Source organism: Hydra vulgaris, chromosome 02, assembly GCF_038396675.1.
Source record: "Hydra vulgaris chromosome 02, alternate assembly HydraT2T_AEP".
NCBI lineage: Eukaryota > Metazoa > Cnidaria > Hydrozoa > Anthoathecata > Hydridae > Hydra > Hydra vulgaris.
In genome coordinates this window covers 9,725,001-9,747,525 of record NC_088921.1, presented here as the reverse complement: position 1 = coordinate 9,747,525, position 22,525 = coordinate 9,725,001, and the positions used below count along the sequence as shown (strand labels likewise).

Below are 22,525 nucleotides of genomic sequence, written 5' to 3'. Positions count from 1 at the left end.
AAAAAGTGAAAGTGTAGATTGGATTTGACAACAATTATAGAACAAAATTTAATTCTCAGACACAGAGCACTGTGAATACTGGCAATAAAAAAGACTTTTAAACTCATTGACATGTAAATTCTGTTTAAAAAAGCATCCCTAAAATAGACATTCCTGAAAATTTATGTGTGGTTTGATTAAAATAACAAAAAATAACGTGGTAGAACAGTTTCTTTCAGTATTTAATAAGTTAGGAACAATTAAAGGTGACCCTGAACATATTAAAGTACATGTAAATGTGACACTATACCATATTGGAGCACCACGGTGAGTAGCATTCCCACTTCTAGAACCATTAAAGTTAGAACTGGAAGGTATAAATCCAATTGGTGGTTATAAAGTAGTAGATCAACCTACTGACTGGTTTCATCTGATTCTAGTTGTGAAAAAATCTAATGGACAGCTTCGTATTTGTATTGATTTGATACAACTAAATAAAGATACAAAACGCAAATTCTAAGAATTAAAATATGTAGATCATACATTGGCCCCACTAGGAAAAGTGTGTAAATATATAGCTAAATTAGACACTCTCTCATGATATTGGCAACTGACCATGAGTTTGGAAAGTCTGTTTAAGTGTACATTTACTACACCTTTACTTAGCAATGCAAATCTATTTCCAATGCTAAGTAAGTTAGCAGAACATGGAGTTACCCTTAATTTAGAAAAGTGCGTAATTGAGCAAAGTTAGGTGGAATTTTTAGGACATAAAATTTCAGCAGAGGGAGTGAAACCTCTGAGAAAAAAAGTTGAAGCAATGCGAATTATCCTGAGACCAACAAGTATTACAGCTTTGCATAGTTTTCTAGGCATAGTTATTAAAATTTAATTCATAACTTGCTAAACTAGCTCAACCTTTAGAAAATCTTTTAAGTTCAAAATTAGCATGGGTGTGGACAGAAAACAGATGGATTTTATTAAATGGACTTAGTGTAGTTGTTTGCCAGAATTACGATGGGATATACAAACCAATTGATTGTGCATCTAGATTTTTGACAACAACAGGAAAAAATTATTATCTAATTGAAAATAAAATGCTTGCTATAACATGGAGTTGCATGCATATGTCAAAGTATTTATATACTTTGTTTGAGTTACTAATTTTTATTTAAAAAAAACAGGTCACAAATCTTTAATTCCTATATTAAATTATTGTTCACTTATTGATATGTCACCAAGAATTCAATGATAAAGAATGAAGTTATTAGGATTTTCATTTACCGCAGAGCATGTTGCTGTTAAGTCAATTACAGATGCTTATGCAATGTCTTGTGCACCTGTTTCTCAACCTAAAAACGATGACGAAATTGCAGAAAATGATCTGAACATATACATTAAATAACATTATGTTACATATATGAACATATACATTAAAATAAGTAAAAGTATTCCAGCTACAGAGAGTCATTTAGAAGAAATTAGACAGAAAACTTAGAAAGATGAACTTTTACAACAATTGCAAGAAAGTATAGTTTCTGGATGGCGGAATTCAAATAAATAATGTCCAGCAATCTCTAGCCTTATTGGAATTTTGAAGATGGAATAATTAAAATTGATGGACTCTTGATGTATCAAAACTGAATAACAAAGTTAGTATGTCAAAAGAAATTCTTTCCAAATTGCAGGAAGGTCACTTAGGAATGGAAAAGTGCACATGTTGTGCATGTCAGGCTGGTTTCTGGCCAGGTTTTAACAACCAATTTGAACAGTTAATCCAAAAGTAAAATATATGCTGCAATCTTTATAATTTATTCAAGCATGTTTAATTCCTAAGAGTTTTAGTATATGGCATCATTGAAGAATTTGAATATGAAATCTAAAAATTTTTTTCAGAGTTCCAAGTTAATCATGCAAGAATATATTTAATCAAATTTATTCTGTAAAACATGTATTGCTTATTTTTTTTTTTAAATTGAACGATTATTGGTAAAGGTTGCAAAAAAGTGAGGCATTATCGAGTCAATTTCAAAATTGAAATCATTTAATAAAAAACTTTTGTCAATTTGGGTAGTTTTTTTAAAATTTTAAAAGACTGTTTTTAATGTAAAATAGTTGCGAAATACAACATATAAAATGGGAAATATTATTTATATGTTTTTTGCCATCTGTCTTGAATTATTGACATAAAATATTATTTATTGCTTTAAATGACAAAAAGCTGTCTGTTAGAAATACTTTCTTTGCATTCGTTGATGTTGAATTTGTTAGTCTCAAATTCCGCATTATATTTTTGGTGATTCCTGTCAGTCATAAGTTATGCATTTTCAGTACAAATCACTATTTTATACTTTCTTTTACTTAATTGTATAGTTTCATATTTTGTCTTTATGTTATAATATTGTAATTGTACATGTCTTTTACTTTTTTTTATATCAGTTGAAAATAAAGCTATTCGTTTTTAAGTAAAGGAAGAGTTTTTGATGGGTTTTTAGAGATTAACTAATATCGCAATAACAGAATTTTCATACAGCAGCGCTGTAAACCTGCGCACAGCATGTGACAGTAATTATTTGTCATTTGTGATGTCTGGAGGATCTTTTTGTTTTAGGTCCTACTTCAACAATTGGCACTTGGGTCAAACTGACACTTTAACCCTCACTGTATATATACATGCATATATATGTCATATATGTGTGTGTATGTATATTTATTTATATTGTTAAACAAAGTGTGCTAGTGCAAATAACATTTTTTAGAGTTTGTGGCAAACCCTTCAATGTATTTCCATGTCTCTTCGACTTCAGATATCCTTAAAGTACCTTCATCTTCTCCATTGAAATTTGTGTAAATTCCATTATCATCTAGAAATCTGGCTCTGATTGCTGAAATAACACTTGCCAGTAGAATTTTTTCGATTATAACTTCAAAGTTTGCAGTAGGTTAACCATGTAAATTAGTGAAAAGCGACATATCTAAACATTCTGTGCAAGAAACTGAGAAATTTACTCATTTTTAAGTAAAAAAAAAGTTCAATAAATGAAAGCAAATTTATTTAGTAAACTAAAGGAAAATTTTTAACAACAAACTTATATTAGCATTTTCATTTCTGTGCACGATTCCGGTTCAAACTTAATTTATTCTTTGATAGCATTACTAATGTATACCATTTTTTGTTTAAAAAATATTTATATAGATTACAATTAAATAAGAGTAAGTTTGAGATTTAGCCATATTTATTTATAGGAAAATAATAGACAAAACATATACAAGTTTCCCTGCGTAAGTTTTCAGAAATGCTCATATATATAAATAATTATAAGTGGTTTCTTCAGATGAATCTGACATACAAGCTTCTTCCCTGTCATTCAGACAAGCCATTGATATCCATATAGGGTTTTGGATATGGATATATTTTTAGTGACATTCAATGTAACCAGTCAAAAAACATCTATGCTCTGTTATGCATTTCTACTCTTTAAAAAAAAAACAACTTTTTTTTACTTTGCGTAGCCATAATGGAGAAAAAGTTAATGTTTGTTATTATTTTTTTTAATATTGCGTCCATTAGTTTATATTTTTAAGAATGTTACTTAATTTGAAATATTTGTTGATCTAAAATATTTATTTCATTTATTTTAACATAACAAAAACATTCTTTATCAAGTGCCATAGTTTTACAGTACCCACATTTACACCTATTGTCAACTATTTATAATTTATATTTATAGTTTTTTTATCCATACAATTTTCTTTGTCTTTTTTTAGGTTTCTCTTCATACTGATTCAAGGTTCGAATCAGTATGGAGTTGCCAACATTTTAATCAGTTAGTTATCAACATCCAAATGCAAAACACAAAATTAGTTTTAAATTCATATGCAAATCATCTAAATTTATCAATTTGCACTAAATTGACATAATATTAATACTTTCTAAGTATAAATTAAAGAATTCTGCAAATATCTCTAATAAATGATGTCGTTTACCAAAATTATTTATTAACTAAAAATTTAAGAATTTTTAAAATGTCATTTCGATAGGAAAACTAAAACATAATAGCGATAAACGGCTTAAAGAAACTAGAAAAAAAGTTCACATTGTTTACATGAAAAGATAAAAGATTCAGCATATATAAGATGATCAATGTCTTTTTAATATATTTATTATATGTAAGAGTGTATCATTAAATTTTTAATTTTATTTGGTTCTCGCGCTCTATCAAAAGACATTCATATGTTTAGCTTCCTATAAAATTAATAGGAAAGTCGAATGATTAATAATGAAGGCTTATTTTAAAAAACAAATAAAACAAATACAATTAATATTAATTCAAAAAAATTAATAATAATAATAATTTACTTAATAAAGAAATGTGCTTAAATAAATTTTAAAGTCTGTAGATTGCAGTGTATATTTTAAAGACTTGAAGCAACGCGCTTACATGGAGGCGGCAAGCTTGGAGAAAAACTACAAAGTTAGTGTTTCTTGGTATACGTTTATTATTTTGTTTTACTCAAAAAAATTCAGCCTAAACATTTTTTTAATCATTCTTTTTAATTTCAACACAGCTTGTCTTGGCTCTTTAGGATCCCTTTCAAATTTGGTACTCAAAGGTTGTCAAAAGCAAGAAATTTTTTCAAGAAGTAACCAAGAAAGAATGTACTTGGTTACAAAAATTTATGAAGAAACAGTTCATAAGGTCATTTTTTCTTGGAGAGCATAGTAGTTTTATTAAGTAAAACCAGTTTTCTCTTTTTTATGTACTTTTGAATATTTATTTCATTTTTTTATAATCTTAAATGTTTATTCCCATTATTCCCAGTTTATTCTTATTAGTTTATTAAATCTTTAATTTCTCAGTAGTTAGATACTAAAGACTATTGAAAAATCTACTAGAGTGTCATTAGTAAAGCTAAGTCTAACATTTCATCTCTAATTCATGGGACTGGTCTTATTATCTCTCTCAAGGGTCAGAGAGAATTATTTGAAAAAAACTTTTCTTAATTTTAATAAAACTCTTCCTGTCATTCCAGTTAAACAGGTTAACCCATTGTTGGACATTCAAATCACTCCAGCGTCCATTGCTAAAGTCATATCTCAGTTAAACTCCTCTTCGGCTTGTGTTCCAGACAACATTCCAGTCATAGTCTTACAAAATTTTTTTCCATAACTCTCTTCAATTTTCTGTAAACTATTTAATAAGTGCTCAACTAAATCTTGTTTTCCTATCTGCTGGAAAATGATATCTATGGTTCCAATTTTTCAAAACTCTGGATAACATTTTGACCCTTGCAACTATTATCCGATCTTCTCACTATTATTAGCAAAGGTCTTACATCTAAAGTCTCCAATGAACAGATGTTCAAGGAAAAAAATCAGACAAACAAGAGTTTTTAGAGCATTTAGGAACAGTCACAGAAATAGGATGAGACTTAATTGAATGACGGAAAAAACATGAGAATGAATTTTAGTAGATGGCACAAGAGGCGCTAGCTCTTTAGAGCAGTGCCCATTAAAGTATTTGTAGAAAGGAGAAAGAGAAGCAACATTACAATGTGATAATAGTTGGAGGTTGGCTGCAAGAGCAGGTCTAATTATGTTTACAATGCGTTTTTGCACCTTGTCTAAAAAAGAAAGGGCATCATTAGAAAATCTTCCCCAGATATGACAACAGTATACATACAAGGCCGGATTTGAGATTTATAGGGTAGAGAATAGAATCCGGAGTAAGAAAATGTTGAGCTTCATAAAGAGATGCAACCTTTGCAGATGCTAATTTTGCAACAGATTTGATATATGGTTTCCAAGAAAAATTGAAAGTAAGAATTAATCCTAGCAGGTGAAGGTTAGATGACTCATCGAGTACATTACAGTCCATGAATATAGGAAGATCTAAATTGAGTTTTATCTGAGTTAAAGTTCACCAGCCACTGTGAGCCCCATGCTGTAGCAGAAGTGACTTTCTTATAAAGCTCAAATGCCCCCTCCAAACAATCTGAGAGTGTTGGCTTCTTATCATGACAAGAATAAAAGGTAATATCATCACCAAACAATGCCACCTTAGATGTGAGAATATCTGGAAGATTGTTAATGTAAATTAAAAAGAGTATAGGGCCAAGGATTGAACCTTGAGGAGCCCCTTAATTTACAGAATATGAATAAGAGTGCTATCCATCAAGGACAACTTTTATATTTATATATATTTTATATTTATATATATGTTTTCTAATATTTTCTAATATTTCTAATATTTATATTTTATAATATTATTTTATATTTATTTATGTGCTTTCTAATATCATTTTTAGATCAGTTATTATAATCTAATGCAGCTAATGCATTTAAAACATGTACTTTTTAGGAAAATGTTTCCTAGCAATCATTTTACAAAAAAAACTTGTCTTTTTTAAAATTGATGTTTTTTTTTTGGCTTGTGGGTCTTTATTATTTCATATTATTGGTTGAAATATTTAAAGTATACCCAAATACTACAATGATAAAACACATATTTTAAAACAAAGAAATAAATTTTATAAAAGTGTATAAGTTCATTAAAAAAAATTTTTTTTGAAAGTTTCAGCCCTAGTTTTTGTCAGTTATTATTTGGTTACTGCTAGTAATAGAAGATTTGCTAGACTTGTACTTTGTTTTTTGCATTTGTACTTTTATCATGTTTTTATGTTTCTTTGCTCAAAAAATATTTTTTTTTAATTAAAAAGTTAAGAAAGGTAAATATAATGCATGATATATTTAAAATTGCTTGATATATTTAATATTAACTATATTCAAAAATGTTTTGTGGCACAAAATATTTTATATGTTACTAATTCTTGTGTTACAGTGTTGTAAAAATAATATTCATTAAACCTTTTATTTTATGTTAAATTTTATTCCTATGTCTTTTTAAATTGATTTTGTACTTAGTAATATTTATAAAATTGAAAATCCTGTATGTATAACATTTTTTATGAAAGTTATATTTTTATGTTATCCCTTTTTTTATTAAATATTTAACTTTTTTTTTTAATACATTCATTTTTACATGTTTAGTTTTGTTGCTTGTTCTATTTTTTGTTGCAAATCGATAATTTGCTTTATTGTGTCAGTGGCTAATAAAGAACCAGACTTTTTTTTATTTGCCTTTAACTCTGTTATTTCTTATCCAATTTTATTATTTTTCTCAAAGATTCCCTATTCAATTCTCTACCAAACAGTTTATTCATTTTTCAGTTACTTTTATGAAAACTTTTTTACGATAAAAAGTAATGAACTCCAAATATTCCAAAAAGTTTTCTAAGTAATACTCACAAATACTTTAAGAGCTAAAATAATTTTCTTTGTGATTTGGGTTCGTCACAATTTTTTGAAAAACAATCAAAATAAGAAATGGAATAGGTTTGAAATTATTGTAAATCTAAAAACATTTATATTTTAGATAAACAGCTGGATTATAACAAGATACCAATCTAAGTTTGTAGTACTGAATATCATTTGTGATTTTAAAATAGGTGTTAAAAGCAATAGGCATGTTATTATGAATGATGTCTCATACAAAAGCACAGTTTAACAAGCAGATGAATTCATCTAAATTTTTTATAAGTATATAATACAGTCTGGATTAAAAGTGCTTGGCTGGAAAAGAATTATTTGTATAGGTTTATTTTGAAATTTATTAGGTTTTTAGTTTAAGATTTTAATTTTAGTATTTTATCTCCATTTTCGGAGATAAATACATCTCAAATTAAAAACCTAATAAATGGAGATAAAAATTGAACCAAACATGCAAGGTTATGGTTAGGATTCTTATGGAATTTTCATAGAGATCTACTAACAATAAGTAGATTGGTACGATCAGCAAAATGATTTGTTTTGGAAAGTTTTATACATATGTCTAAATCATTCATAAAAATGAGGAAGAGGAGAGAACCCAAGATTCAACTAATGCTTCCGAACTGAGAATACTTGTAGAGATACAATTAAACCATTTAAGTGCAACTCTTCTGACATCCTAATAATTCAATTTAGACAGCAGAATTTTATGGTCAACAGTATCAAACATTTTATGCAAATCAAAAAATGCTCCACCAGTTTTTAATCAAGAACTTCACATATTTGTCACAGTTATGTTTATGAGTGTTTGATTACAATGCATTTTATGAAAACCAAATCGAAGGCTATTAGGTTAAATAGAAAGACTATTAGATTGATTTAAAAAGCTTACAATGATCTAGTTGGGAACCATTTGTGATAATAGGGACATCTTCAGCAATTTTAAAAGTAAATTTTGTCAGGATAGTCTCCGAATTCAAAATGATTTGTTTTATTAAAATGATCAAAAGATAGCTTAGTTCTTTCTATGCAAGTATAAATATTTGTATTAAAATACTATTTAGCCCAGTGCTTTTTGCAAAGATTATATAGAGGGAGTCAGGATTTTGGTTTTCAAGGTGGAGGTTGCAGTTATGTTATGTAAAGATTTCCTGCTATTGTAAAATAATAATCATGATATGAGTTTAGAAAGTTTTTGGTGTGAAATGATTTTTCCTGTGAGTAATATTTCTTAAAACTAGGATTTTGACAAAAGCATAAAAGAAACAAGTTTGTGCTGATTTATTTTTAATCCTTAGCTTAAATCAATCTCTTTGACCCTTAAAATTTTTTGGTAAAATTTTAATGGGATCTGAAAAAAAAAACTCAAGATATTATTTCTTAAAAGTTAAAATCAAGAACAGAGAAATTCAGCTTTAAATAACAAACTTTAAATATTGATTTGACACTTTTATAAAGGTTTATATAGTGTTATAAAGGTTTATATAGTGTTACAAAGGTTTATATAGTGTTAAAAAGGTTTATATAGCATTATAAAGGTTTATATAGTGTTGAAAAGATTTATACACTTTAATAAAAGTTTTCATAGTTTAGAAAAGTTACATAAAATATGTATCAAATCATCAATTTATTTGATATTTATAAATTTTTTTCTTAAAACATTAACTTATTAGATTTTATAAATGGTAAGTATTTTTTAGACGCTTTTTCAAAATATTTCAGTCTAAAATATTTTAAGTGTTACAAATTTTTAGCATTTTCTAAATACATCTTTTTTGTTTGTTAAAACATTTTTTCTAAAACTTTATGTTTAGAAGTCAAAACATCAGTTTTGGACATTCCAGGCAGTCGTTGACTGGTGACCCCTCGTTATTTCGTTATTTTGAGAGGTAAAAACTGCAATTTTGGACATTCCAGGCGGTTGTTGACTAATGGCCCCTCTGTTATTTTGTGAAGACCAGGAATGGGTATTTTTAACATTGTGCTACCATCAAGAAATAAAACTTTATTACATGAAATAATAAAAATAATTCATAAATTTTGGATTAATGAATTATTTTCTTAAGTTCTACCATATTTATGTTTTTGGATTTCAATTCACTGAGAATACTTTCTTTGTAAACTGCAATTTTTCTGCTTCAAATGCAAAGTTATCAGCATCTTTATTAAGCTCAGTATTAGTCTTTTACATAGCGATAACTTTAACATTTATTTCTTGAAAAAATCTCTTTTTCATTCTTCTCCTTGTTCAATTTCAGAAAAAACCATCTTTATCAATAATAGTTTTTTCCAAAGAGTCGACTTCAGTATTTTTTTTCTTGAAAAAGTTTAATCTATTTTTCATTCTTCTCCTTGCTTAATTTCTGAAAAAACTAAAATATTACATTTGTGCAATAGTATATATAATAACATTGTTATATAACAACATAGCAATATTGTTTTTAATTTGATTTATTTGTTCCTAACTTTTAGTTATTTAGCAAAAATGTTACTTAAGTCATATTTATTTGAATTAAGAGAAGATCTGTCATAAGATTACTTCAACATTTTCTGTGAGGTTCAAAGTTTTTACTTTTTATTTACATATACTTTAATGATAGTTTATTTCTTAAAATCCTTTAAGATGCTGAATAGCTACCATTGATTGGCTACCAATAAGCCACCAAAAAACTTATAGTACAGCGCACAAAATAACCAAGGGGTCACCAGTCAAAGTAATTAATTGAGAATTAATTTAAGCATTGGAAACAAGAGAGGTTTGAATGTTTAACAATAGGTTAATCTTTTTAACTGGTATGACAGGAAGAATATGGCCATTTGATTCAAGAGTAAAGTCAGTAACAAAGTTCTTTCCAAATAACTCTGCCCTATTTTAGGGAGAAGTAAAAAGATCAGATCCATGAAAAATCAGACCCATGAAAATGTGCGCATTTATGCATTTATAATATGGATACAAACATTTATATTTGCTATTTTTTTAGATACTGGCATACAATATCCTTACAATTTTGTTTTTTTGCAAGTTTTTGATGTAAAAAAATGAAAAGTTGCTGCAAAATTTTGTGGGCGTTGTGCATTCTTAATTTACTGAACTTTCTTAACAAAATTTTTAGGAGCCTATTTAAAACTTTTTTTTATGTTTTTAAATACATTTTTTGTAAACAGTTATGTTTATGTTCAATATCTCTAGTAATTTGTATTAACATTTATTAAAGAAACTATGTTATTCTTTTGTTTAACTTATTCCATCATTAGCAAAATTTATTAATCAAATAGTTTTTTTTTACAAATAAATAACAATTTTTTTTTTTTGTTTTCCTATTATATAAGTATTGAGAAAAAACGTCTGATATAGTAAAAACTTTTTTAAAAGCGAAAAGACGTTAAAAGAAATAAATGTATAAACGTAATAAACAAATAAACGTAGGAAAAAAAATTTACCAAAATTTCATATAGTTTCAGTGTACATAGCAAATTAGTTTCTTAATTATACGGAATGATAAAAATTGTGAATAAAATGCATATCAAAACTTACAAATGCTAAATCGTTATAAAAGATAATATTTTATTCAACAACGACTATAAAAAAAAGAATACAAAAGTTGTATAAAAAATTTTTTTTATTTTCTTTTTTTAATTGTTAAATTTTCTAGTTTGTTTAATTAAACTTGATATTTTGTTACATTTTTATTTTGTTTTTTTAAGGCTTTTTTTTTTTCCTAAGTAGATAGTTTAGCTTTTTGCCGCGAATTATTAAAACTGCTGTGGTCAGTTAATCTAAAAAAATTACTTTAAATGTGGACGAACAAGGCATGTGACTGCACGCGCTTCCCTGTAAGGCTTAGGATGTATGCAGTCTTGGTCACAAACTAGCCCTGCCCCCAGCCCCGTCTATATTTTATCAAACCTGGCCCCGGTCAAATTTCAACTCAGCTGCTTCCTAATTTTTTGTCAATAATCTTGCTTTACAATTAATTGTGAAAAAATATTAACTAGAAGCAAGAAACCTAGTCCAAACTATATTTAAAGTATTCAACTTCATCAGTGATATGCAGAAGACAATAAACATTTTAGACAGAGTATGTGTCACCAAAGTGTTCATTAATGATTGACATGATTTATTCTTTTTTTCATTTTTTACCCATTTCATCTTTTTAATGGCATAAATGTTTGGCTGTTAATAATAATACTTTTGTACTTCATGGAAATTGTCAATGATAAACAGTAGAGTGTTGGCTCCAAAAAGCCCATGCAGGATTTTTCCTAAAATGCCTATTTATATGGTAATTTGCCAATATGCTTATAGTAAAATCCATAAGTTGATTCTATCATCTGCATATATGGCAAAATCAACATATGAATAATTTTTGAGAATGAAATAAAAGTTGATGGATAATTTTTATCAACCAACGTTTATTTCCTAAAACAGTTTCTTTGTTGAAAAGTATTTATATATTGTTAAATAACTGAACAATAACTAATCCAGGAGTTATAAATAATTTCTGCATAGCCTCTGGGGCCACCACTCACTGATAATAAGCTAGGAAAATGTTTGCACATCTTAGGATTGGTAATGCTCTTCAAAACAATATCAACATACCGTAAGATTGTTCTGAGCAGAGATGATCTAAGGTGCTCGAGCTACTCAAAAACTTATTGCTGATATTTTCTTACAACAGTAATTTCAAAACATGGCATAATTATTTAGTAAAGATTGAGTAATGATTTTGCAATGAATGCTTCCGATGGCACTAATTATTGTAATGTGCAGAAATTAAAGAGGTTGTTCTAAAAGTGATACCATTTTAAAAGTTTGCAACACATGTTAAAATAACAAGCCTAATTTATTTTTATTTAATATTAGTACACATAACCATAAAAAACAAAATCTTATAAACATCAAAGTTATAATAAAATATTTAAGTTTTTGGAGTAAAGTAACATTAATATAACTTACTAATGAATGAATAAAAAGTTTTGATTTGTTGAATAAGTTTCACTATGTTATTCACAGTACTATAAAATATTGTCAAAAAATAGTGTAGCTTTTTTTGACAATAAAGTCAGTTTGTTAATAATTTTTTTATTAATGTTCTCTATATGAAAATATTTATTGCCTGTAATAGAAGATTGTTATTGCTTGTAATAGAAGATTGTTATTGCTTGTAACAGAAGATTGTTATTGCTTGTAATAGAAGATTGTTGTTGCTTGTAATAGAAACTTGTTTAGAACATTGTTTTTTACTTTTATTCTTCTGTAAGTTTTGTGTTCTTTTGTGCTCACAAAAGTTTTTTTTTCAAAGCTTTTAAATTGAATCATTTAGAAACTTCAGGTTCGCCAAAAATAACTTCAAGATTTTATGATATCGAAGGTACTTGTCTTTTTTTAATTACTTTACATTTAGTGTATTTCAAAATGATTTGTAGGAATCAGGTTTTAATATTCTTTTGTTTGCTTAAAAAGTAAAAGTAAAGCTTCAAATGTTAGGTAAAAAAAGTGACTTGTTTTAGTTATTTTGGTGGTTTTTTGTTGTAAATATGAGTTACAGTATAGTGTTGTAAAAATAGTTTTCATTAAACTTTTTTTAAAAAATTATAACTTACCTGCGTTGTATTTTGTGTTAATAAGTATCTGTTTTTAAAAACATGTGTTATTAAACAATAAACTATGTAAATATTGCATGGGGTAGTACTAAAAACTTAATTAGCTTACATTTTGTCTTTTATATTTTGTCTGCAGTGGTTACGAAAAAAATATTTGGATTTCATTAAGTGCTTTAGTTTATGCCACAACTGGAGACTTTTTACAAAATGAAAGTTGTAATTAAACAAAGGATTCAGCTTGGGAAGCATACCTGTTTCCAAAAAAGATTCACGAATGTAATTATTTCAAAAAAAAACTCATCAAAATTTTTTTTAATTAATTTTGAAAAGTAAAAAAGGTAACAAGGCCTAAGCAATTACAAAATAAGAAAAAAGGAATAATGACAAAAATGCAAGTCTGGTAACAATTTCAAAAATACTAAATGCATCATAAGAAACAATTATAGATTGAATTGTTTAAATTATCTTTCACTAAACACCAAAAAGTTTTGTTTATTCCGAAGTTTTATTAAAAACTGAGTTTTTGTTGTTAAAATAATGTGAAGACATATTTAAAGTTTTGAATAAAGATCCTTAGTTTGAACACTTTTAAATTTTTATTTAGCAAAATGTGAATTTTCCAAAGTTCTGGCGTTTTTTTTTAACATTTTTGTTGTTTACAAAGTTAACACTTACATTTATTACAGTAACTCCAACAGAGTTTGAACTTTTTTTAATAACAAATTTATAACTTACCTGCATTGTATTTTGTGTTAAAAAGAAAAAATCTAGCTAATTAATATCATAACAAGAAATTTTAGCTTAATTTGTTAAAAATTGTAGAAAAATATGTGGCATTGATTTTAATGATAATGAAAGTGATAGAAAAATTCTCGGTTCATAACTATTAACGTAGCTTTTTTTTGCATTTGAATTCAAGTTGATTTGTTAATAAAGTTTTGAGTAATTTTAAGAATTAAAATTTTTTGTGGATGGCTATACACGTAACAAAGTTTACAAAAACAAATTTCATCTCAAGTGTCATTTTTTAATTCTATGAAATCCAAAGGAAGAGCATACGTTTTTGAACAAAAACTTTTTTTATCTGGTACACTCGGTTGTGCTTTAAAGTCAATAGACATGCAAGCCAAGACTGCAATGAATGAAAAGGTCTGAAAATCTACGTAATTTATTTGAAATACTGTAGCAGAAGCACCAGCAAACCTTGCTGAGGAAACCTTGGTTTTCCTGTGCTAGCTTCAATATTTAGAACAAGTAGACAAGTAAATGAGCCCACTAATCCTTTATCTCCAATTAATACAACTTTAGTTTTTGGTGACAGAGATTCTGATAGTTAAGGGGATGTTTTTATTGGATCTTTTAATGCTAGTGAGGCTATAGCACTACTCTTTAGAGAACAATTTGCAATTTTAGGCAAAAATATTATATTTAAAATTACAAACAAATTAAATTTAAAATAGCATAAAAGTATGTACCAAAAAATATAATTAAATAATAACATTTATTTTGAAAAAAAATTGAATAAAATTGATATTTATCAAAAACCACAGTCACCTATTTTTGAAAATTTTGTTAAGTTAGCAATTTGACATAATTTTGAAACAAATAGATAATAGTTAAGTAGATAATAATGCAATAGGCCTAAAAGATGTTTTTACTGTGTTTAAATTACAGTCAGAATATTTCAATGAGTTGATAGTTAATGATTTTTTCGTCTATCTAAAGCTTCTAACCTAATAAAAAATATGTTTGCTGATGATTCTAATTTATTTATTTCTCATAATAACATCTTGACACTTTTTCACATCATGAAGATTGAACTAGTCAAAATTTCTGCATAATTTAAATTTAATAAATTGTCATTAAATATTGATAAAATTAAATGGATTCTTTTTTATACTTATGGTAAAAAACATCTGCTGCCTAGTAGCATGTCTTTTCTATATATGGATAATATAATTATTAAAAGAGTTTTAGTGACAAGATTTTTAGGTGTCTATATTGATGAAAATTTAACATGGAAAAACAGCATTGCTAACTTGTGGCGTAAAATTTCAAAGTGCTTAGGTATTTTATACAAAACAAAAAAAATGTTCTTAACAAACATAACTTATTTCAATTATATTACTCTTTAATTTTTGTCATATTAACTATGTAAACATTGCATGGGGTAGTACTAATAAAAGTAAACTTGAACTTCTCTATCGGCAGCAGAAGCATGTTGCATGCTTTTTAAGTGCACAAGTTTTAAGGACTGTTTTGCTCATGCAAAGTCTCTTTTATATGAGATGAAAGCTCTTAATTAGGGCATCCAATACCAGTATACCGAAAACCGGTATCCCGGTTTACCGGCCATTTTTCTATTACTGAGTTCTCAATACAGGTATATACTGGTATTTCAATTATTTTTTTCATTGCACAGAAACTGTTCCATTAGACTTCGTGCGTGTTTTGACACAGACATTTTTAGAGAGTTATAGGCATGAAAATATCACAAAAAAAACTTTGATTATAAAAACGGATAACAAAAAAATTTTCACTTTGTTTTTTGTAACTTTGTTGTGTTGTGCTTCATTTTATTTGTTTTATATATATATTTGCAAATATAGCAACAACAAATAAAGACTAAATTTAAATTAAAGAATAAATTTAAAAAGAATAAATATTAAATCACACGTATTAATAGGCAAGATAAAAAAACCTAAAAGCATCTCTATAATATAAAGACATAACTACATCTCTATTACAGACTTAGTTATGTTTTTTTATTCATATAATATAGAGATGTTATATTTTTTTTCATGTTTTAAATCTTGTCTGATATTTGGTATTTTGTAATCACTGGTTTGCACGTGCTTAAAATAACAACTTCTCAAAATAGAAAACGAATTTAAAAGTAATGACTTATAGGCTTGTATAAGTATGCTTTTTAAGACTGCTTGGGAATTGCGATTGCGAAATGATGTGTATATATATATGTAATTTATATTATTTTTGTTTATGATTCGCAGTCAGTTTAAAGTATAACACATTTAACGAAATAAAATATAATTATATGACAAGTTCATATAATTCAATATGTAATTCATATAATTATATTAAACTACGAGTTGCTAACGACTACACCTGATTTGCAACTCGTTAGGCCCAGAAATAAAATCACAACTTTTTATACGAAAAACGAAGACGAAGATACACTGCCAAATGTTTTAGCTAAAATGATGGCTACCGATAGCTTGCCATTCAGAGTTTTTATAACATCTAATGAGCTACGAAAATCGCTGGTAGCTCGAGGTTTTGATGTGCCAAAATCATCTGAATCCATTCGCCAAATAGTTATGAAATATACTACTAAAATTCGAAATTCAATTATAGAAGAATTATCTGAACTTCAACATCAAGGAAATTGATTTAGTCTTATGTTTGACGAGTGGACTTAAAAAATGGTAAAAAATTGATGTTATTTGAACATTAATGTTCATTCTCGAAATAGATTTTGGAATTTGGGTTTAGCAAGAGTTAATGGACATTTTCCAGCAGAAATGTGTGTTAAGTTAATTGAAAACATACTGAAAGAACACAACTTAAAAATTGATCGCGATATTGTATGTATTACCACAGATGGTGCTTTGGTTATGAAGAAAGTAGGCAGATTAATGTCCATCGACCAACAACTTTGTCTAACCTATGGAATCCATTTGGCTGTGGTTGACGTCTTGTATAAAATAACAGTTGTGGAATCAACAGATGATTATTTTGAATCTGATGAAGATAGTGCTGGTGAGACTTCCGATGAATATAATGAAGACCATTTAGACGGACTAAATATTTTTCAGAGCTCAACAAATTCGAATGAACTTGCAAATAATTTGGCTCCATTGATAAGCAAAGTTAGAAAAGCTGTAAAGCTGTTCAGACGATCACCAAAAAAAAATGAAACCCTTTAAGTTTATGTAAAAACTGAACAGGGTAAAAACCTGTCATTAATATTAGATAATAAGACCAGATGGAACAGCTTTCTTTTTATGCTAGAGTGTTTTTATAAACTAAAAAATTCTATTCAAAAAGCCCTGATTGACTTAAACTCGAGTATTATTTTTATGGAATCTGAATTAGAATTAATATTATCAACAGTTTCTATGTTGTTACCAGTGAAATCTGCTAACAACATAGAAACTAGCTTATCTACTATCAGCTGATACAACCCTGGCATTTAAGCTGCAAAATTTAGGTGTAGGACCATTAAGTAACAATATGAAGACCTCCTTAATTAAAAAAAATAAAAGAAAGACGCATAAATTTATCTTATCTCATACAATATCTTCATAAAGGAGATCCAAAATAATTTCGGTTCAGATATCATATTTGATCGGCTAACTAAAACTGCTTTGGTAAATTTAATTGTGCATCTTATCCAGCGGCTCTCATCCGTACAAACTGAAACTACAGCATTCCCTACAGAAACAGATGATGACGAAGATACCATAATGTGCGAAGACGAACCTTGACATTAGCTTGACATTAAAGACGAAGCTTGACATTAAAGACGAAGCTTGACATTAAAGGAGCAGCTAGACATCGCCATAAATAATGAGATGAAAATGAAAACAGTACCAAAAACAAAGTGAAATATTAACGATTTGACTAATATGGTAAGAAAAAAACTTTCTATATTTGAGGAAGACGGCACACGTGGTACCAACTTGACGTTGGTCTACAATTATATTTTAACTATTCCCCCAACGAGCGTAGAAGCTGAACGGGCTTTCTCTTCATCGGGAATGTTATGTACAAAAATTCGATCATCTTTAAATGATGAAACTTTAAATAATTTATGTTTTTTGCGGGCCTATTTTAATAATAAATAACTTTTTTATGTTTTTCGTGTCAAATTAATTAATTATATATATTATTTTAACTCAAAAAATAAAGTTTTGGAACCGTTTAATTGTTGCTTTGGGTTTTACTTAATTTTTTTTTTAGTAATTGTAAATACCGGTATTAATACCGGTTTTAATTTCAGTTTTCACTTAACCTAATACCAAAAAACCAGTATTCCATTTTTGGTCCGGTATTGGATGCCCTACTCTTAATATATACAAGTTTAATGTTTTCAATATATGTTGTTATTAACATTTGTTTCTTTCTGCAACATGTACTTTCAAAGAGATATAAGTAAATATTTTATGAAGGCTTGAATTTAATTAAATAACCATTTTCTCAAACTAATTTTGGAAGATTTTTTGTTTTGTTTTGTGGACAACTTTTATGGAGTTTTATAGTTTTGAATACTACTAAAATCATTTCTCAAGAACCTAACTTTGATTCTTTAAACAAAATTTTAAAAAACTCATTTTTTTAACTGAAAATGTTCTTTTATACTTTTAAAATCAAGACAAATCTAATTTTTTTTTGTTTTATATATATATATATATATTTTTATTGAGTTTTTGCAATACAAATTTTTTTTTTTTTTTTTTTTATGTTTATTTTTTTAACATTTTTATAAATTGACTTAGTTTCAACTTCTCTTTAATGTAATTTTTTTGTTTGTTTGTTTGTTTTCTCTTTACTAAGCAATTATTTAAAGTAAATAATTTTATCTTTTTTTTTGAGTTTCCGCCTTCTTCATTATTTTATCATGAAATCTTATTCTGTAATTTAACTTTTTCAATATATATATATATATATATATGTATATATATATATATATATATATATATATATATATATATATATATATATATATATATATATATATATATATATATATATATATATATAAATTAGTAAAAACACTTATCTAATTTTTGATTACTTCAACACTGTGTTTCACCACCAGTAGGTTCATCAGGAAGAATTCTTCCTGATGAACCAACTGATGGTGAAACACAGTGTCGAAGTAATCAAAAATTAGATAATTGTTTTTACTAATTTATTATTGCTCTGTTCTTTTAGAACATTAAGCACTCTGTTTGTAGAATACACTAACATAATTTATATTTATATATATATACATATATATATATATATATATATATATATATATATATATATATATATATATATATATATAAGCTTTGTGATGAAGCGGGAACGATCGATTCGCGCACATAAACGACCTTCCTGGTGCAACAAATAGTGCTCATTAGTTTTGTTACGAGAGTAAAAAATTGCAATGAACTTGCAAGGGAAAAAATTATAAGTTGATTTTATAAAAATTATTTTTAGCAAAATTTTTTTGTTGAAGTCAAAATATGTTTAAACATTAGAGTTTGCATATTGATAAATAATGAAGTTATATTCATAATAAAGTATGTCATGCATAATTTATGCGTGACATACTTTAAATTTAATTTATGCAGTATAAATTCAAATCAAAAAATAATTATTTCTTCAAAATCCAGCATGTTTCTATTTTTAATTTCAGTTGAGCTTTATCATATTATACACTTAATCCCCTGGTTAAGTCAAACCATTCGTTAATTCATAGTCTTTTAGGGTCCATTTGACAAAAAACTTCGCTTGACTAGAACTTTTACTTTGAATTGCATAAAAGTCCATGTAATAATATAAAAACACTTTAATGAAAATTCCAAACTTCTCGATTAATATTTATAAATATCTAGCATAATATTTATAAATATCTTATAAAAATATATCTTACGTAAAAAGTTTATGAAACTAAAACTTCACTTAAAGCTTCCATTTCGTAGAGGTTCTATCACATTCTATTAATTAATGACTATTATATTTAAAATTCAAAAACATCAAAATGTTGGAATAATAAATATTTTTTGTCAAATATAAGTTAATAAACTAAATATTTTCATTGGTATCTTTGAATCGTTTAAGCTGTTTTTCGAATCGGTTAAGCTAAAAGTCTATTTATTAAAAAAATTAAAGCTAATCAAAACTAAAAATTGAAAAAAGTTTTAATAAACAATCTGTTTATTTGTTATATAACTTTGAATTGAAACTTTAGGAAGCGTGCTCACAAACAACAAAAGAAAAAATGTTACGTCACTAGTTTCACAATGCATTTCTCAAAATAAGCGTCAGTATATAAGTTATTTATATATTATATTGGTATAAGTATATATACTTACAATAATATATATTATATTAGTATAAGTCTATTATATATTTTTTAAGTATATAATCAAGTATATAAAGTATTATTCACTTGATAATAATTAAATGACACGTTCAGTTTAAATTAGAAAGCAGTTTTCTATTTTGTACAAACAAGGAATGAAAAGGTATGAAGTCTTAACTGGTAGCAGATAGAATGGAATGTTTATTATTTTTAAAACGTTTCGTCCTAATGAGAATAGAAAATTTTAATTAAAAAACAAAAACTTGATTAAATTTGCTGTTGCTGATGTGATATCCAAAGGGGTTTAAAAGTAAATTCTGAATTTAATGTTCCTGGATGGAATGGCTATGTTGCAACATGAGTTTGTCAGGAATGCATTCAAACAATGGGTAATAGATGGAAAATCTAAACATTGAATTATCTTCGAAAGAATGAAAATAACTCGAGCAGTTATTTTCAGTTATATTTTCAGAAAATAACTCGAGCAGTTATTTCTTTTAGGCACTGTAAAAATCATATTGAGCAAATTAAAGCGGACAGATGTGCAGAGAATATCAATAATGGCAATCAATTAATTAAAATAAAATTAGTAACGTAAAGGCAACCAATCATGTTGCTAGTATTGGTGGAGTTACTGGCGACAAGAACATCACCACTATGCGAAAGACACATTTATATGCGGTAGTGGTGTAGTGGTAAAGCGCTCGCTTCATAAGGGAGAGGTTCCGAGTTTGATCCCCACCACGTCCCTGGTAGTACCGCGCTCAACTTGTTTCTCCGCACAGCGGCCTTGTTTGTCAAGGTTCGTGTTTTGGAGTTATATAGTTGAGAGAAGGTTATAACCACTATTAAGTAGCCTCCTCATCTGTAGTGGCCTTCTCGGCCTTGAGAAGGTCAATAACAACAACAACAACAACAAAAAATTAAAAAAATTAAAAGTTTTAATCCACAAGATTTTGTAAAAACATAAGATTCTTTTGTTTTATTGTTTTTATTTTTCGCACATCTTTTGTAAATAAAATAAATATTCTTAATCGTTTTATTATTATTTTTAACTATTATTTATCTTTAATTTAAATTAAAAACGTTTCTGTTGTTTAGAATGCCAGCAATCAAACAATTTAACTCCAAAAAGGAAATAAAGTTATGTAGTCATCTTTTAGTTTAAATTGTCGTCTTTTAGTTTAAATGGCAATATTTCATCGTTTTTATTTAATATCAAAGCTACAGTAACATATTTTCCAGTAGATAGACAAATGCATTAACTAAGAAACCAAAGCTTTTTTGTCTGATTTCCTGGACTTCTCATTAAAAAAATTCAAACAAAAAATTGTCCACCTTTTTCTTGTACGTACTGGTACTCTTTTGAGTGACCCCTCTCCATACTTGCATACATAATTTATAGATGGCCCCATGGTATCCAATTTTCAACTCTGAATATCGCTCTCGAAGACTTAATGCCGAGCATATATATATATATATATATATATATATATATATATATATATATATATATATATATATATATATATATATATATATATATATATATATATATATATATATATATATATATATATATATATATATATATATATATATATATATATATTTAAACAACTTTAAAAAGTATTCTACACAATAGAGTGCTCAATGTTCTTAAAAGAACAGAGCAATTATATATAATATTAGTAGAAAATCACTTAACAAAAATATTTTTCCATTTTACACTGTGTTTCATCAACAAAGATCAAATATATATTTTTCTGATGAATCTTTGTTGATGAAACACAGTGTAAAATGGAAAAATATTTTTGTCAAGTGATTTTCTACTAATATATATATATATATATATATATATATATATATATATATATATATATATATATATATATATATATATATATATATATATATACATATATATATATATATATATATATATATATATATATATATATATATATATATATATATATATATATATATACACACACTACTGTTCATAATTACTCTAATGGCATTAGCTTTTTTTAAAAATGCTATTTTTTATTTAACAATTTTTTTTTTGCTTAATTTTGCACTACGCGGCGAGCACAGGAACATACAAAAAATGTACAATGAATGTTCAGATGGAGCATCTCGGATGCATTCTAAACTGATTCTAGATTAGACGCTCAAAGATATCCTTACAGGACGTTCTAAATACGTTATAAAAAGACTTAGGTATGACTTTCCATTTAAGTGCAGTTATATAAAACTGGTCTAGAAAATAGGTCTTTTTAAAATCATTCAGAACGTTTTTTGAACGTTTAAAAAACGTCGTTTCTAGACCAGTTTTTGAACAATAATAACCGCCGGATTTTTTATCAGTTTTTTTTTTTATGCATTATTCCTATTTTAAAAAAAAAGCACAAGTATGCCTTCATAGCCAACCACTGCTCCTATGATGGCATTGGGGAGGATGGGGCTGGATAGGATCAAGGGTAACTTGATGATTTCATTTAATCTTC

General features: G+C 26.8%; 2 protein-coding genes across 7 annotated transcripts in view; both read left to right on the top strand.

Annotated features, from left to right (window-relative positions):
• Nucleotides 1-22,525, top strand: part of LOC136076723 (usherin-like) — a 765,758-nt gene that overhangs the window by 433,341 nt on the left and 309,892 nt on the right. The gene's annotated exons all lie outside the window — the stretch shown is intronic.
• Nucleotides 1-22,525, top strand: part of LOC136076720 (NACHT, LRR and PYD domains-containing protein 3-like) — a 49,313-nt gene that overhangs the window by 13,794 nt on the left and 12,994 nt on the right. For 5 of the 6 annotated variants that reach the window (XM_065790096.1, XM_065790097.1, XM_065790099.1 and 2 more), the window contains one exon: nt 12,634-12,681. The exons of the other annotated variant lie outside the window; for it this stretch is intronic. In XM_065790096.1, the coding sequence (XP_065646168.1) occupies nt 12,634-12,681 (48 nt within the window). The remainder of the gene's footprint in view (nt 1-12,633; nt 12,682-22,525) is intronic. 6 annotated transcript variants of the gene reach the window in all.